Below are 17269 nucleotides of genomic sequence, written 5' to 3' on the forward strand. Positions count from 1 at the left end.
TCTTCGTCCCCCCGAAGGTCAGAACCGGACCGCGAACCCCCCGAGGGCCTCGGGGTGGTTTATATACAGAATAACAGATACCCGGGAGTGAGTTACAGACTGGAATCTAATCGAGGGGTTCGGGATGGTTTATATACAGAATAACAGATACCCGGGAGTGAGTTACAGACTGGAATCTAATCGAGGGGTTCGGGGTGGTTATATATAGAATAAACAGCTCCCCGGGAGTGAGTTACAGACTGGAATCTAATCGAGGGGTTCGGGGTGGTTTATATACAGAATAACAGATACCCGGGAGTGAGTTACAGACTGGAATCTAATCGAGGGGTTCGGGGTGGTTTATATATAGAATAACAGCTCCCCGGGAGTGAGTTACAGACTGGAATCTAATCGAGGGGTTCGGGGTGGTTTATATATAGAATAACAGATCCCTGGGAGTGAGTTACAGACTGGAATCTAATCGAGGGGTTCGGGGTGGTTTATATACAGAATAACAGATACCCGGGAGTGAGTTACAGACTGGAATCTAATCAAGGGGTTCGGGGTGGTTTATATATAGAATAACAGCTCCCCGGGAGTGAGTTACAGACTGGAATCTAATCGAGGGGTTCGGGGTGGTTTATATACAGAATAACAGATACCCGGGAGTGACTTACAGACTGGAATCTAATCGAGGGGTTCGGGGTGGTTTATATACAGAATAACAGATACCCGGGAGTGAGTTACAGACTGGAATCTAATCGAGGGCCTCGGGGTGGTTTATATATAGAATAACAGATACCCGGGAGTGAGTTAAAGACTGGAATCTAATCGAGGGGTTCGGGGTGGTTTATATACAGAATAACAGATACCCGGGAGTGAGTTACAGACTGGAATCTAATCGAGGGGTTCGGGGTGGTTTATATATAGAATAACAGATACCCGGGAGTGAGTTACAGACTGGAATCTAATCGAGGGGTTCGGGGTGGTTTATATACAGAATAACAGCTCCCCGGGAGTGAGTTACAGACTGGAATCTAATCGAGGGGTTCGGGGTGGTTTATATATAGAATAACAGATACCCGGGAGTGAGTTACAGACTGGAATCTAATCGAGGGGTTCGGGGTGGTTTATATACAGAATAACAGATACCCGGGAGTGAGTTACAGACTGGAATCTAATCGAGGGGTTCGGGGTGGTTTATATACAGAATAACAGATACCCGGGAGTGAGTTACAGACTGGAATCTAATCGAGGGGTTCGGGGTGGTTTATATATAGAATAACAGATACCCGGGAGTGAGTTACAGACTGGAATCTAATCGAGGGGTTCGGGGGGGTTTATATATAGAATAACAGATACCCGGGAGTGAGTTACAGACTGGAATCTAATCGAGGGGTTCGGGGGGGTTTATATATAGAATAACAGATACCCGGGAGTGAGTTACAGACTGGAATCTAATCGAGGGGTTCGGGGTGGTTTATATACAGAATAACAGATACCCCGGGAGTGAGTTACAGACTGGAATCTAATCGAGGGGTTCGGGGTGGTTTATATACAGAATAACAGATACCCGGGAGTGAGTTACAGACTGGAATCTAATCGAGGGGTTCGGGGTGGTTTATATATAGAATAACAGATACCCGGGAGTGAGTTACAGACTGGAATCTAATCGAGGGGTTCGGGGGTGGTTTATATAGAGAATAACAGATACCCGGGAGTGAGTTACAGACTGGAATCTAATCGAGGGGTTCGGGGTGGTTTATATATAGAATAACAGATACCCGGGAGTGAGTTACAGACTGGAATCTAATCGAGGGGTTCGGGGTGGTTTATATACAGAATAACAGATACCCGGGAGTGAGTTACAGACTGGAATCTAATCGAGGGGTTCGGGGTGGTTTATATACAGAATAACAGATACCCGGGAGTGAGTTACAGACTGGAATCTAATCGAGGGGTTCGGGGTGGTTTATATATAGAATAACAGATACCCGGGAGTGAGTTACAGACTGGAATCTAATCGAGGGGTTCGGGGGGGTTTATATATAGAATAACAGATACCCGGGAGTGAGTTACAGACTGGAATCTAATCGAGGGGTTCGGGGGGGTTTATATATAGAATAACAGATACCCGGGAGTGAGTTACAGACTGGAATCTAATCGAGGGGTTCGGGGTGGTTTATATACAGAATAACAGATACCCCGGAGTGAGTTACAGACTGGAATCTAATCGAGGGGTTCGGGGTGGTTTATATACAGAATAACAGATACCCGGGAGTGAGTTACAGACTGGAATCTAATCGAGGGGTTCGGGGTGGTTTATATATAGAATAACAGATACCCGGGAGTGAGTTACAGACTGGAATCTAATCGAGGGGTTCGGGGGGTGGTTTATATAGAGAATAACAGATACCCGGGAGTGAGTTACAGACTGGAATCTAATCGAGGGGTTCGGGGTGGTTTATATATAGAATAACAGATACCCGGGAGTGAGTTACAGACTGGAATCTAATCGAGGGGTTCGGGGTGGTTTATATACAGAATAACAGATACCCGGGAGTGAGTTACAGACTGGAATCTAATCGAGGGGTTCGGGGTGGTTTATATATAGAATAATAGATACCCGGGAGTGAGTTACAGACTGGAATCTAATCGAGGGGTTCGGGGTGGTTTATATATAGAATAACAGATACCCGGGAGTGAGTTACAGACTGGAATCTAATCGAGGGGTTCGGGGTGGTTTATATGTAGAATAACAGATACCCGGGAGTGAGTTACAGACTGGAATCTAATCGAGGGGTTCGGGGTGGTTTATATATAGAATAACAGATACCCGGGAGTGAGTTACAGACTGGAATCTAATCGAGGGGTTCGGGGTGGTTTGTATACAGAATAACAGATAACCGGGAGTGAGTTACAGACTGGAATCTAATCGAGGGGTTCGGGGTGGTTTATATATAGAATAACAGATACCCGGGAGTGAGTTACAGACTGGAATCTAATCGAGGGGTTCGAGGTGGTTTATATATAGAATAACAGATACCCGGGAGTGAGTTACAGACTGGAATCTAATCGAGGGGTTCGGGGTGGTTTATATACAGAATAACAGATACCCGGGAGTGAGTTACAGACTGGAATCTGATCGAGGGGTTCGGGGTGGTTTATATACAGAATAACAGCTCCCCGGGAGTGAGTTACAGACTGGAATCTAATCGAGGGGTTCGAGGTGGTTTATATACAGAATAACAGATACCCGGGAGTGAGTTACAGACTGGAATCTAATCGAGGGGTTCGGGGCGGTATATATATAGAATAACAGATACCCGGGAGTGAGTTACAGACTGGAATCTAATCGAGGGGTTCGGGGGGGGTTTATATACAGAATAACAGATACCCGGGAGTGAGTTACAGACTGGAATCTAATCGAGGGGTTCGGGGTGGTTTATATATAGAATAACAGATACCCGGGAGTGAGTTACAGACTGGAATCTAATCGAGGGCCTCGGGGTGGTTGATATACAGAATAACATACCCGGGAGTGAGTTACAGACTGGAATCTAATCGAGGGGTTCGGGGTGGTTTATATACAGAATAACAGCTCCCCGGGAGTGAGTTACAGACTGGAATCTAATCGAGGGGTTCGGGGTGGTTTATATATAGAATAACAGATACCCGGGAGTGAGTTACAGACTGGAATCTAATCGAGGGGTTCGAGGTGGTTTATATACAGAATAACAGATAACCGGGAGTGAGTTACAGACTGGAATCTAATCGAGGGGTTCAAGGTGGTTTATATATAGAATAACAGATACCCGGGAGTGAGTTACAGACTGGAATCTAATCGAGGGGTTCGGGGGGGGGTTTATATACAGAATAACAGATACCCGGGAGTGAGTTACAGACTGGAATCTAATCGAGGGGTTCGGGGTGGTTTATATATAGAATAACAGATACCCGGGAGTGAGTTACAGACTGGAATCTAATCGAGGGGTTCGGGGTGGTTTATATATAGAATAACAGATACCCGGGAGTGAGTTACAGACTGGAATCTAATCGAGGGGTTCGGGGTGGTTTATATACAGAATAACAGATACCCGGGAGTGAGTTACAGACTGGAATCTAATCGAGGGGTTCGGGGTGGTTTATATATAGAATAACAGCTCCCCGGGAGTGAGTTACAGACTGGAATCTAATCGAGGGGTTCGAGGTGGTTTATATATAGAATAACACATACCCGGGAGTGAGTTACAGACTGGAATCTAATCGAGGGGTTCGGGGTGGTTTATATACAGAATAACAGATACCCGGGAGTGAGTTACAGACTGGAATCTGATCGAGGGGTTCGGGGTGGTTTATATACAGAATAACAGCTCCCCGGGAGTGAGTTACAGACTGGAATCTAATCGAGGGGTTCGAGGTGGTTTATATATAGAATAACAGATACCCGGGAGTGAGTTACAGACTGGAATCTAATCGAGGGGTTCGGGGCGGTTTATATATAGAATAACAGATACCCGGGAGTGAGTTACAGACTGGAATCTAATCGAGGGGTTCGGGGGGGGTTTATATACAGAATAACAGATACCCGGGTGTGAGTTACAGACTGGAATCTAATCGAGGGGTTCGGGGTGGTTTATATATAGAATAACAGATACCCGGGAGTGAGTTACAGACTGGAATCTAATCGAGGGCCTCGGGGTGGTTTATATACAGAATAACAGATACCCGGGAGTGAGTTACAGACTGGAATCTAATCGAGGGGTTCGGGGTGGTTTATATGCAGAATAACAGCTCCCCGGGAGTGAGTTACAGACTGGAATCTAATCGAGGGGTTCAAGGTGGTTTACATATAGAATAACAGATACCCGGGAGTGAGTTACAGGCTGGAATCTAATCGAGGGGTTCGGGGTGGTTTATATACAGAATAACAGATACCCGGGAGTGAGTTACAGACTGGAATCTAATCGAGGGGTTCAGGGTGGTTTATATAAAGAATAACAGATACCCGGGAGTGAGTTACAGACTGGAATCTAATCGAGGGGTTCGGGGTGGTTTATATACAGAATAACAGATACCCGGGAGTGAGTTACAGACTGGAATCTAATCGAGGGGTTCGGGGTGGTTTACATATAGAATAACAGATACCCGGGAGTGAGTTACAGACTGGAATCTAATCGAGGGGTTCGGGGTGGTTTATATACAGAATAACAGATACCCGGGAGTGAGTTACAGACTGGAATCTAATCGAGGGGTTCAGGGTGGTTTATATACAGAATAACAGATACCCGGGAGTGAGTTACAGACTGGAATCTAATCGAGGGCCTCGGGGTGGTTTATATACAGAATAACAGATACCCGGGAGTGAGTTACAGACTGGAATCTAATCAAGGGGTTCGGGGTGGTTTATATACAGAATAACAGATACCCGGGAGTGAGTTACAGACTGGAATCTAATCGAGGGGTTCGGGGTGGTTTATATACAGAATAACAGATACCCGGGAGTGAGTTACAGACTGGAATCTAATCGAGGGGTTCGGGGTGGTTTACATATAGAATAACAGATACCCGGGAGTGAGTTACAGACTGGAATCTAATCGAGGGGTTCGGGGTGGTTTATATACAGAATAACAGATACCCGGGAGTGAGTTACAGACTGGAATCTAATCGAGGGGTTCAGGGTGGTTTATATACAGAATAACAGATACCCGGGAGTGAGTTACAGACTGGAATCTAATCGAGGGGTTCGGGGTGGTTTATATACAGAATAACAGATACCCGGGAGTGAGTTACAGACTGGAATCTAATCGAAGGGTTCGGGGTGGTTTATATACAGAATAACAGATACCCGGGAGTGAGTTACAGACTGGAATCTAATCGAGGGGTTCGGGGTGGTTTATATACAGAATAACAGATACCCGGGAGTGAGTTACAGACTGGAATCTAATCGAAGGGTTCGGGGTGGTTTATATACAGAATAACAGATACCCGGGAGTGAGTTACAGACTGGAATCTAATCGAGGGGTTCGGGGTGGTTTATATACAGAATAACAGATACCTGGGAGTGAGTTACAGACTGGAATCTAATCGAGGGGTTCGGGGTGGTTTATATATAGAATAACAGCTCCCCGGGAGTGAGTTACTGACTGGAATCTAATCGAGGGGTTCGGGGTGGTTTATATACAGAATAACAGATACCCGGGAGTGAGTTACAGACTGGAATCTAATCGAGGGGTTCGGGGTGGTTTATATACAGAATAACAGATACCCGGGAGTGAGTTACAGACTGGAATCTAATCGAGGGGTTCGGGGTGGTTTATATACAGAATAACAGATACTTGGGAGTGAGTTACAGACTGGAATCTGATCAAGGGGTTTGGTACATGTTGTTAATCTTTCTCTCTCTCTCTGTAGTCTACGAAACCTCGTGTCAGTATTCGCTGTTCCTCCATAATGGATGTTCGGACCAGCACCTCACTGGAAATGCCCGACAAAGAAAACACTTTCGTTCTGAAAGTAAGTGCACTATCTAACCCCGTGCTGTACCTGTCCTGGGAGTGTTTGATGGGGGGACAGTGTAGAGGGAGCTTTACTCTGTATCTAACCCCGTGCTGTACCTGTCCTGGGAGTGTTTGATGGGGGGACAGTGTAGAGGGAGCTTTACTCTGTATCTAACCCCGTGCTGTACTTGTCCTGGGAGTGTTTGATGGGGACAGTGTAGAGGGAGCTTTACTCTGTATCTAACCCCGTGCTGTACCTGTCCTGGGAGTGTTTGATGGGGGGACAGTGTAGAGGGAGCTTTACTCTGTATCTAACCCCGTGCTGTACCTGTCCTGGGAGTGTTTGATGGGGGGACAGTGTAGAGGGAGCTTTACTCTGTATCTAACCCCGTGCTGTACCTGTCCTGGGAGTGTTTGATGGGGCGACAGTGTAGAGGGAGCTTTACTCTGTATCTAACCCCGTGCTGTACCTGTCCTGGGGGTGTTTGATGGGGGGACAGTGTAGAGGGAGCTTTACTCTGTATCTAACCCCGTGCTGTACCTGTCCTGGGAGTGTTTGATAGGGGGACAGTGTAGAGGGAGCTTTACTCTGTATCTAACCCCGTGCTGTACCTGTCCTGGGAGTGTTTGATGGGGGGACAGTGTAGAGGGAGCTTTACTCTGTATCTAACCCCGTGCTGTACCTGTCCTGGGAGTGTTTGATGGGGGGACAGTGTAGAGGGAGCTTTACTCTGTATCTAACCCCGTGCTGTACCTGTCCTGGGAGTGTTTGATGGGGGGACAGTGTAGAGGGAGCTTTACTCTGTATCTAACCCCGTGCTGTACCTGTCCTGGGAGTGTTTGATGGGGGGACAGTGTAGAGGGAGCTTTACTCTGTATCTAACCCCGTGCTGTACCTGTCCTGGGAGTGTTTGATGGGGGGACAGTGTAGAGGGAGCTTTACTCTGTATCTAACCCCGTGCTGTACCTGTCCTGGGAGTGTTTGATGGGGGGACAGTGTAGAGGGAGCTTTACTCTGTATCTGTCTTGTGTTTGCTCACAGATGGATGACTCCGTGGACTACATTCTGGAGACAGTTGACTCATTACAGATGCGTTCCTGGCTCTCCGACATACAGGAGTGTATGAGTCCAGGGTGAGTATTGTGGGGTATCGGTGGCCTGAGAGATTGGGAACCAATGGGTGCCAAGTAACATTTGCCCCGTACACAAGCGTCAGGTATTGTCCATCTCCTGTGAGAGACAATCTAACCATCTCCCTCCTTGATGTTCAGATGGCATTACTTTTGCTGAACCCACCCCCCTCCCACTATCGACATCCTGGGGGTTACCATTGACCCGAACCTGTATGAGGAACGGGTTGAGGACTCTGGGTCTGTACTCGTTTGAAGTGGGGGGATCTTATTGAAACTTCCAGGATACTGCGAGGGCCCTGGATAGAGTGGACGTGGGAGAGGATGTTTCCACTAGTAGGAAAAACTGGAACCAGAGAGGGCACAACCTCAGGGTAAAGGGACGGTCCTTTAAAACAGAGATGGGGAGGGATTTCTTCACCCAGAGAGTGGGGAATGTGTGGGACTCTTTGCCCCAGAGGAGGCCGGGTCACTGAGTGTCTTTAAGACAGAGATAGGTCGGTTCCTGATTAATAAGGGGATCAGGGGGAAAAGGCAGGAGAATGGGGGATGGGGAAAACATGGCGGAAGAGACTTGATGGGCTGACTGGCCTCATTCTCCTCCTTCATTGTATGGTCTTATGAACTGGGACTCCAGCCAGTTCGAGACAATTTCACCATCTCTTTCCTTGACGTTCAGTGGTTCGGTCCGCCTTGTTGTCCAACGAGGGGCAGCCACGCGGTGGGTCGTATGAGGGCTGCTCTTGAATGTTCGAGATTGGCCTAGTGCTTCATGTTGTTAGTGTGTGCTTAAACTGGACCAGATACTGGGCAAGACGACAGCTCAGTGACTATCGCTGATTGCTGTGCAGATACATGGATTTGGGCCGGTGTCTGTGGGAGTTTGCGCATTCTCCCCGTGCTCGCGTGGGTTTTCTCCCCAACCCCAAAGAAGCAGGACGAGAGGGCACAGCCTCAAAATAAAGGGGGGGACGGTTTAGAACGGAGTTGAGGAGGAACTTCTTCACTCAAAGGGTGGTGAATCTGTGGAATTCTCTGCCCGTTGAAGTGGTGGAGGCTGCCTCACTAAATATATTTAAGTCACGGGTGGATAGGTTTCTGATAGACAGGGGAGAAAGCGGGAAAGTGGAACTGATCCACTATCAGATCAGCCATGATCTTATTGAATGGCGGGGCAGGCTCGAAGGGCTGGTTGGCCGACTCCTGCTCCTATTTCTTGTGTTCTTATGTGCTCTTAGGCTGATTGGTGTAATAAATCGTCCCGAAACGGAGCGCCATAAGCGTAGACATGGGTCATGGGTGGAAGAGGGGACTCGCAATGTTAAGGTGGCGGCGTGGGCTCGTTGGGCCGAAGGGCCTGTTTCCCGGGCTGTGTTGTTCTTTGTTCTTTGTATTTCCGCCGCTGAATCCCCCCTCCCCCCCACTATCGACATCCTGGGGGTGACCATTGACCAGAAACTGAACTGGGACCCAGCCAGATAAATCCTGTGTCTCCCAGAGCGGGTCAGAGGCTGGGGATCCTGCGGAGAGTAACTCACCTCCTGACTCACACCACCTCCTCCCCACCCAGTCTGTCCCACCATCTACAAGGACACAAGTCAGGAGTGTGATGGGATACTCTCTCCGCTCGCCTGGATGGGTGCGGCTCCCAACAACACTCGAGAAGCTCGACACCATCCGGGACAGAGCAGCCCCCCCCCCCTCCCCTCCCCCCCCGCTCGATCGACACACTATCCCCCACCTTCCACAGTCACTCCCTCCATCACCCACACACAGAGACAGCAGTGTGTACCGTCTACAAGATGCCCCACAGTGACTCGCCAAGGCTCCTTCCACAGCACCTCCCAAACCCCCCCCCCACCTAGAAGGACAAGGGGGGGAGGCAGCAGATACACGGGGAACACCATCACCCCCTCCGAGCCACTCACCATCCCGACTTGGAAATATATAGACCGTTCCTTCGCAGTCGCTGAGGTCACAATCCTGGAATTCCCTCCCCGACAGCATTGTGGGCCAACCCACAGCCCGTGGAACTGCAGCGATTCGAGATGGCGGCTCACCCACCGCCTTCCCCAGGGGGCAATTTGGGATGGGCAGTGAATGCTGGCCCAGCCAGCGACGCCCATGTACCACCAATTAATGATAAACTCTCACCAACTTTTACAGATGCCCCATAGAAAGCATTCTTTCTGGGTGTATCACAGCTCGGTCTGGGATCCTGCTCTGCCCAAGACCGCAAGGAACTACAAAAGGGTGGTGAATGTAGCCCCCAATCCATCACACAAACCAGCCTCCCATCCATTGACTCTGTCTACACTTCCCGCTGCCTCGGGGAAAAGCAGCCGGGATAATTAAGGACCCCCCACACACACCCCGGACATTCTCTCCTCCACCTTCTTCCGTCGGGGAAAAAGATACAAAAGTCTGAGGTCCCGTACCGACCGACTCAAGAACAGCTTCTTCCCTGCTGCTGTCAGACTTTTGAATGGATCTACCTCACATTAAGCTGATCTTTCTCTACACCCTCGCTGTGATTGTAACACTACATTCTGCACCCTCTCCTTTCCTTCTCTATCAACGGTATGCTTTGTCTGTACAGCGCGCAGGAAACAACACTTTTCACTGTGTCCCGCTAAATGAAATCAGAATATTCAGCTTGGCCATGGGGGGAGCCTTTAGATGGTCAATGACCTCATATTCAGTTGTGAAGACCCTTCCTCAGAACGATATAATTATTACAACTATATTGTTCTGATAGAACGCAGAAAAACTACTGCACAAACAGGCCCTTTGGCCCACAAGTTGCACCGATCATATCCATACCTACTAGGCCTATCTATAACCCTCAATCCCATTAAATCCCATGTACTCATCCAGAAGTCTCTTAAAAGACCCTATCGAATCCATCTCCACCACCACCGCCGGCAGCCGATTCCACTCACTCACCCCCCTCTGAGTGAGAAACTTACCCCTGACATCTCCTCTGTACCTGCTCCCCAGCACCTTAAACCTGTGTCCCTCTCGTAGTGACCATTTCAGCCTTGGGAAATAGCCTCTGAGAATCCACCCTATCTATACCTCTCAACATCTTATAAACCACTATCAGGTCACCCCCTCATCCTTCGTCTCTCCAGGGAGAAAAGACCGAGCTCCCTCAACCTATCCTCATAAGGCATGCCTCCCAATCCAGGCAACATCCTTGTAAATCTCCTTTATTCTGGAGATATCGAAGACACACCATCTCATGAGCTGAGATTTGATTTCATTTTGTGTTAGCACGTCAGTCCAACACAGGGCATACTTCAGACTGTCACAAAATACGGCCAGACTTCCTGGAAACCAGAGAACTGACACTGCAGGAGGACAGGGCCCACGTCCCACTATGAATGACAAAGAAAAGGGTCAGACGTTATGTCAGAGGTCAGGCAACTTGTTGATACCAGTGTCGAGTCCGGGAAGGGCTGTGTGGTGGGAGGTTGACTGTTCTTGGTGTGTTTTACAGGGACAGCGAGGAGGCGCTCCCCCTGGGGTGTATAAACCACTCTGACAGTATGCCAAGCCGAGAGCTTCCCATGATCCCCTGTGGCAGCTCCGACCACATCTCCCAAGGTAAGGAGGGAGCGCCGCACTGTGGGAGGGTCGGTGCCGAGGGAGCGCCGCACTGTGGGAGGGTCGGTGCCGAGGGAGTGCCGCACTGTGGGAGGGTCGGTGCCGAGGGAGCGCCGCACTGTGGGAGGGTCGGTGCCGAGGGAGCGCCGCACTGTGGGAGGGTCGGTGCCGAGGGAGCGCCGCACTGTGGGAGGGTCGGTGCCGAGGGAGCGCCGCACTGTGGGAGGGTCGGTGCCGATGGAGCGCCGCACTGTGGGAGGGTCGGTGCCGATGGAGCGCCGCACTGTGGGAGGGTCGGTGCCGAGGGAGCGCCGCACTGTGGGAGGGTCGGTGCCGAGGGAGCGCCGCACTGTGGGGAGGGTCGGTGCTGAGGGAGCGCCGCACTGTGGGAGGGTCGGTGCTGAGGGAGCGCCGCACTGTGGGAGGGTCGGTGCTGAGGGAGCGCCGCACTGTGGGGAGGGTCGGTGCTGAGGGAGTCCCGCACTGTGGGGAGGGTCGGTGCTGAGGGAGCGCCGCACTGTGGGGAGGGTCGGTGCTGAGGGAGTCCCGCACTGTGGGAAGGTCGGTGCTGAGGGAGTCCCGCACTGTGGGGAGGGTCGGTGCTGAGGGAGTCCCGCACTGTGGGAAGGTCGGTGCTGAGGGAGCGCCGCACTGTGGGAGGGTCGGTGCTGAGGGAGCACCGCACTGTGGGAGGGTCGGTGCTGAGGGAGCACCGCACTGTGGGAGGGTCGGTGCTGAGGGAGCGCCGCACTGTGGGAGGGTCGGTGCTGAGGGAGCGCCGCACTGTGGGGAGGGTCGGTGCTGAGGGAGCGCCGCACTGTGGGAGGGTCGGTGCTGAGGGAGCGCCGCACTGTGGGAGGGTCGGTGCTGAGGGAGTCCCGCACTGTGGGAGGGTCGGTGCCGAGGGAGCGCCGCACTGTGGGAGGGTCGGTGCTGAGGGAGTCCCGCACTGTGGGAGGGTCGGTGCTGAGGGAGTCCCGCACTGTGGGAGGGTCGGTGCCGAGGGAGCGCCGCACTGTGGGAGGGTCGGTGCTGAGGGAGCCCCGCACTGTGGGGAGGGTCATTTTTGCCTGTGATCAGTCACTCTCTCTCTGTCTCTCTCCAGGTGCCTACGGTGGTCTTGCCGACAGACCGTCCGTCTCTGTCTCCCCCAGTTCCTTCTCCATCACCCCCACCCGCCTGGGGTCCTTGGAGCTGCTCCCTCCCGAGTTGCCCCCCCGCATCCCCATCGAGGAGACCTTGGAGCGGTTACAGGCCGTCCCCCCCACCACCCCCACCCCCTTCCCGGACACCCCAGACGCCACAGGTACGGTTCTGCTGCTCCTCGTCCGCATTGGAGGATTGGGTGGGCTGGGCGAGGCGGTGTGGGGGGGTGGGGGGGAGGCGGGATGCTGGGGGATCTTTGTTGGCCTCAGGACCGCGCGGTGTGGGTGTCGTTAATGGAGAACCGGGGAGTGGGGGGGGGGGGGGGGGGGAGAGAGGTGGGGGTGCAGGTGACGGCACTGCTGCTGGGAACCTGTGACAGGAAGTTGACCGACGGGGAGGGACGCTATTCAACATGGCGGCAGGAGGAGGCCCCCCCCCCCACCCTCCCCGAGCCTGCTCCGCCATCCAATCGAATCCACCTCCCCACCCGCTCCCCCCATCTCCAGAACATCCGGTTTCTGTTTCGAAATAAATCTCCTCGTTATCGTTTAATCATCAGATTCCTGCAGTGCAGGAGGAAGCCATTCAGCCCATCCAGTCTGTGCTGCCCCCAGTCCCACCCAGGCCCTCGTCCTATAACTCCCTCCATTTACCCTGTGAATCTCCCTGACCCTAAGGGACAATTTAGCACGGCCAATCCACCCTAACCTACACATCTTTGGACACTAAGGGACAATTTAGCACGGCCAATCCACCCTAACCTACACATCTTTGGACACTAAGGGACAATTTAGCACGGCCAATCCACCCTAACCTACACATCTTTGGACACTAAGGGACAATTTAGCACGGCCAATCCACCCTAACCTACACATCTTTGGACACTAAGGGACAATTTAGCACGGCCAATCCACCCTAACCTACACATCTTTGGACACTAAGGGACAATTTAGCACGGCCAATCCACCCTAACCTACACATCTTTGGACACTAAGGGACAATTTAGCACGGCCAATCCACCCTAACCTACACATCTTTGGACACTAAGGGACAATTTACCATGGCCAATCCACCCTAACCTAGACATCTTTGGACACTAAGGGGCAATTTAGCATGGCCAATCCACCCTAACCTACACATCTTTGGACACTAAGGGACAATTTAGCATGGCCAATCCACCCTAACCTACACATCTTTGGACACTAAGGGACAATTTAGCACGGCCAATCCACCCTAACCTACACATCTTTGGACACTAAGGGACAATTTAGCATGGCCAATCCACCCTAACCTACACATCTTTGGACACTAAGGGACAATTTAGCACGGCCAATCCACCCTAACCTACACATCTTTGGACACTAAGGGGACAATTTAGCACGGCCAATCCACCCTAACCTACACATCTTTGGGACACTAAGGGACAATTTAGCACGGCCAATCCACCCTAACCTACACATCTTTGGACACTAAGGGACAATTTAGCACGGCCAATCCACCCTAACCTGCACATCTTTGGACACTAAGGGACAATTTAGCACGGCCAATCCACCCTAACCTACACATCTTTGGACACTAAGGGACAATTTAGCATGGCCAATCTCATGTGCTCGCTCTTTGTTTTGCTTGTGCTGTCTCTCTCACGCACTCTCCCTTGCGTGTGTCCTGTCTGTGACTCACACCCCCCCCCCGCGCGCGCCCCCTCTCTGTGGCCCCGCGCGCGCCCCCACTCTCTGCCTGTCCACTCTGCGCCACCCAATCTCTCAGCAGCTCCCCCCACCTCCTCACGCCCTCCCCGTCCACGTCCCCCTCCCTCCGTTTCGCGGTCACACGCTCCTTCGCTCACGCCCGCTCTCCTTCTCCCCAGGCTCGCCCTTCATCTTCCAAGTCGACCAGGACCTGGGCGAGGGTGACCACCCCCTGTCGGAGTACCCCTGGTTCCACGGGACCCTCTCACGGTTGAAGGCGGCGCAGCTGGTGTTAGCGGGTGGTGCCAGCAGTCACGGTGTGTTCCTGGTGAGGCAGAGCGAGACGCGCAGAGGCGAGTACGTGCTGACGTTCAACTTCCAAGGCAAGGCTAAGGTTAGTACCAAGCAGACGGAGCGAATGGCCACCGCAAACCCAGGATAACCTCGGGTGAGTCAGTCCGCATTGGAGCCCTGCCGCTTAAGAGGTGATCAAACTGTATTTACTCAGTATAACCTGGTAATCTCAACTTGGAATTATTGCTACTGCAGTGTTTCAGGCTAAGAGGTAGTAAGTTGTATTTATTTTTTATAATCTGCCAAGTTCAAATTGGAATGATTGTCCCTGGAGCACAGCAGGTTAAGAGAATGTTAAATTGTATTTATTCAGTATAATCTGGAGTGATGCCGGATCAGAAAAGAGAGAGGATTGTTTAAAGCATTTCTCCTGCAGGCTTAGGAAATGAATTCAATCAAATTTATTCCGTATAGTTTGCCGAGCTCAGGTGACAACTGTTCCCACTGTATACGGTGCTCCGAGTGCGGTCTAACCGGACCGGAACTGTACACGGTGCTCCGAGTGTGGTCTAACTGGACCAGAACTGTACACGGTGCTCCGAGTGTGGTCTAACTGGACCGGAACTGTACACGGTGCTCCGAGTGCGGTCTAACCGGACCGGAACTGTACACGGTGCTCCGAGTGTGGTCTAACCGGACCGGAACTGTACACGGTGCTCCGAGTGCGGTCTAACCGGACCGGAACTGTACACGGTGCTCCGAGTGTGGTCTAACTGGACCAGAACTGTACACGGTGCTCCGAGTGTGGTCTAACTGGACCGGAGCTGTACACGGTGCTCCGAGTGTGGTCTAACCGGACCGGAACTGTACACGGTGCTCCGAGTGTGGTCTAACCGGACCGGAACTGTACACGGTGCTCCGAGTGCAGTCTAACCGGACCGGAACTGTACACGGTGCTCCGAGTGTGGTCTAACCGGACCGGAACTGTACACGGTGCTCCGAGTGTGGTCTAACCGGACCGGAACTGTACACGGTGCTCCGAGTGTGGTCTAACTGGACCGGAACTGTACACGGTGCTCCGAGTGCGGTCTAACCGGACTGGAACTGTACACGGTGCTCCGAGTGTGGTCTAACTGGACCAGTACTCAGCAATATCTGCTCCGATCTCCAAATAATCTTACCCTTAAAATAAATTGGATTTATTTTCGTCTTAGCCTGATCTGACATAAAGGAGACATCAGAGTGACCGGGGTTGGTGAAGGCAGTAGACGGGAGATATCGACAAGTGAGTGGCTATCATGGCAGAAGGGGTTATCTGGGGTGGGGAGGAGAGAGTTTGTTGTGATGCGTTGCAGGGTCGGAGGAGCGGATGGGAAAGTGTAGACAGAGCCCAGAATTTCAGGCTAAGGGAGAAGAAATTGTGTTTATTTTTCTCTGTATAGATCATAATGATTTTGGATTGGAAAAGATGCTGGCGGCCAAATCGCAGCCAGGCTAACGGGCGTTCTTGCAGTGGGGTGAAGAGAGATTTGATGTGCAAAAGCTAAGGGTCAAGGTCGTGGTCAGGCGGAGCTTATTTGAACGCGGAGCAGTTCGGAAGAAGGGTTTGACCGGTTGAACCCAGGTTGACCAAGGTAGGATGTCTCCTTTCTGTCAGATCAGGCTCAGGCAAAAATAAAATGGAATTTATTTTAAGGGTAAGATTATTTGGAAATAGGAGCAGATATTGCTTAGTACTGGTCTGGTTAGACCACACTCGGAGCACCGTGTACAGTTCTGGTCTAGTTAGACCACACTCGGAGCACCGTGTACAGTTCTGGTACGGTTAGACCACACTCGGAGCACCGTGTACAGTTCTGGTCCGGTTAGACCGCACTCGGAGCACCATGTACAGTTCCGGTCCGGTTATACCACACTCGGAGCACCGTGTACAGTTCTGGTACGGTTAGACCACACTCGGAGCACCGTGTACAGTTCTGGTCCGGTTAGACCGCACTCGGAGCACCATGTACAGTTCCGGTCCGGTTAGACCACACTCGGAGCACCGTGTACAGTTCCGGTCCGGTTATACCACACTCGGAGCACTGTGTACAGTTCTGGTACGGTTAGACCACACTCGGAGCACCGTGTACAGTTCCGGTCCGGTTATACCACACTCGGAGCACTGTGTACAGTTCTGGTACGGTTAGACCACACTCGGAGCACCGTGTACAGTTCCGGTCCGGTTATACCACACTCGGAGCACTGTGTACAGTTCTGGTCCGGTTAGACCACACTCGGAGCACTGTGTACAGTTCTGGTACGGTTAGACCACACTCGGAGCACCGTGTACAGTTCCGGTCCGGTTAGACCGCACTCGGAGCACCGTGTACAGTTCCGGTCCGGTTAGACCGCACTCGGAGCACCGTGTACAGTTCCGGTCCGGTAGACCGCACTCGGAGCACCGTGTACAGTTCCGGTCCGGTTAGACCGCACTCGGAGCACCGTGTACAGTTCCGGTCCGGTTAGACCGCACTCGGAGCACCGTGTACAGTTCTGGTCTGGTTAGAACCAATGCTGAAAATGATGATTAATTCTCTCCGTCCTCTCTCTCTCTTTCTCTCCCTCCCCTCTCTCTTCTCCCTCTCTCTCTGTCTCTCCCTTTCTCTCCGTCTCTCCTTTCTCTCCCTCCTCCAGCACCTGCGCCTCTCGCTCAATGAGGAAGGACAGTGTCGAGTCCAGCACCTCTGGTTCCAAACCATTTTTGATATGTTGGAACATTTCCGGGTCCACGCCATTCCACTGGAGTCGGGGGGTTCGAGTGATGTCACCCTCGCCAGTTATGTGGTTGCGTCACAACGCCTGCACGGTGAGTGTCATTGTCTGGGGGGGTGGGGGGGGTAGGGTAAGGGGATTCCCTGCTCCTTGTTATGGGGGAGCTGG

At 51.8% G+C, this 17269-nt stretch overlaps 1 protein-coding gene across 1 annotated transcript; it reads left to right on the forward strand.

Moving 5' to 3' along the window:
* Positions 1-7: 7 nt before the first annotated feature.
* LOC145340822 (SH2B adapter protein 1-like) lies at positions 8-17195 on the forward strand (the record flags this gene model as incomplete). Its single annotated transcript, XM_080185277.1, has 7 exons — positions 8-17; positions 6394-6495; positions 7522-7613; positions 11113-11219; positions 12325-12525; positions 14233-14447; positions 17024-17195. Coding segments are annotated over exons 2-7 (850 nt in total), but the record flags the coding sequence as incomplete, so codon positions are not given.
* Positions 17196-17269: the final 74 nt, after the last annotated feature.

Source organism: Carcharhinus amblyrhynchos, unplaced genomic scaffold, assembly GCF_965287045.1.
Source record: "Carcharhinus amblyrhynchos unplaced genomic scaffold, sCarAmb.v2.hapA chromosome_1475, whole genome shotgun sequence".
Classification (NCBI taxonomy): Eukaryota; Metazoa; Chordata; class Chondrichthyes; order Carcharhiniformes; family Carcharhinidae; genus Carcharhinus; species Carcharhinus amblyrhynchos.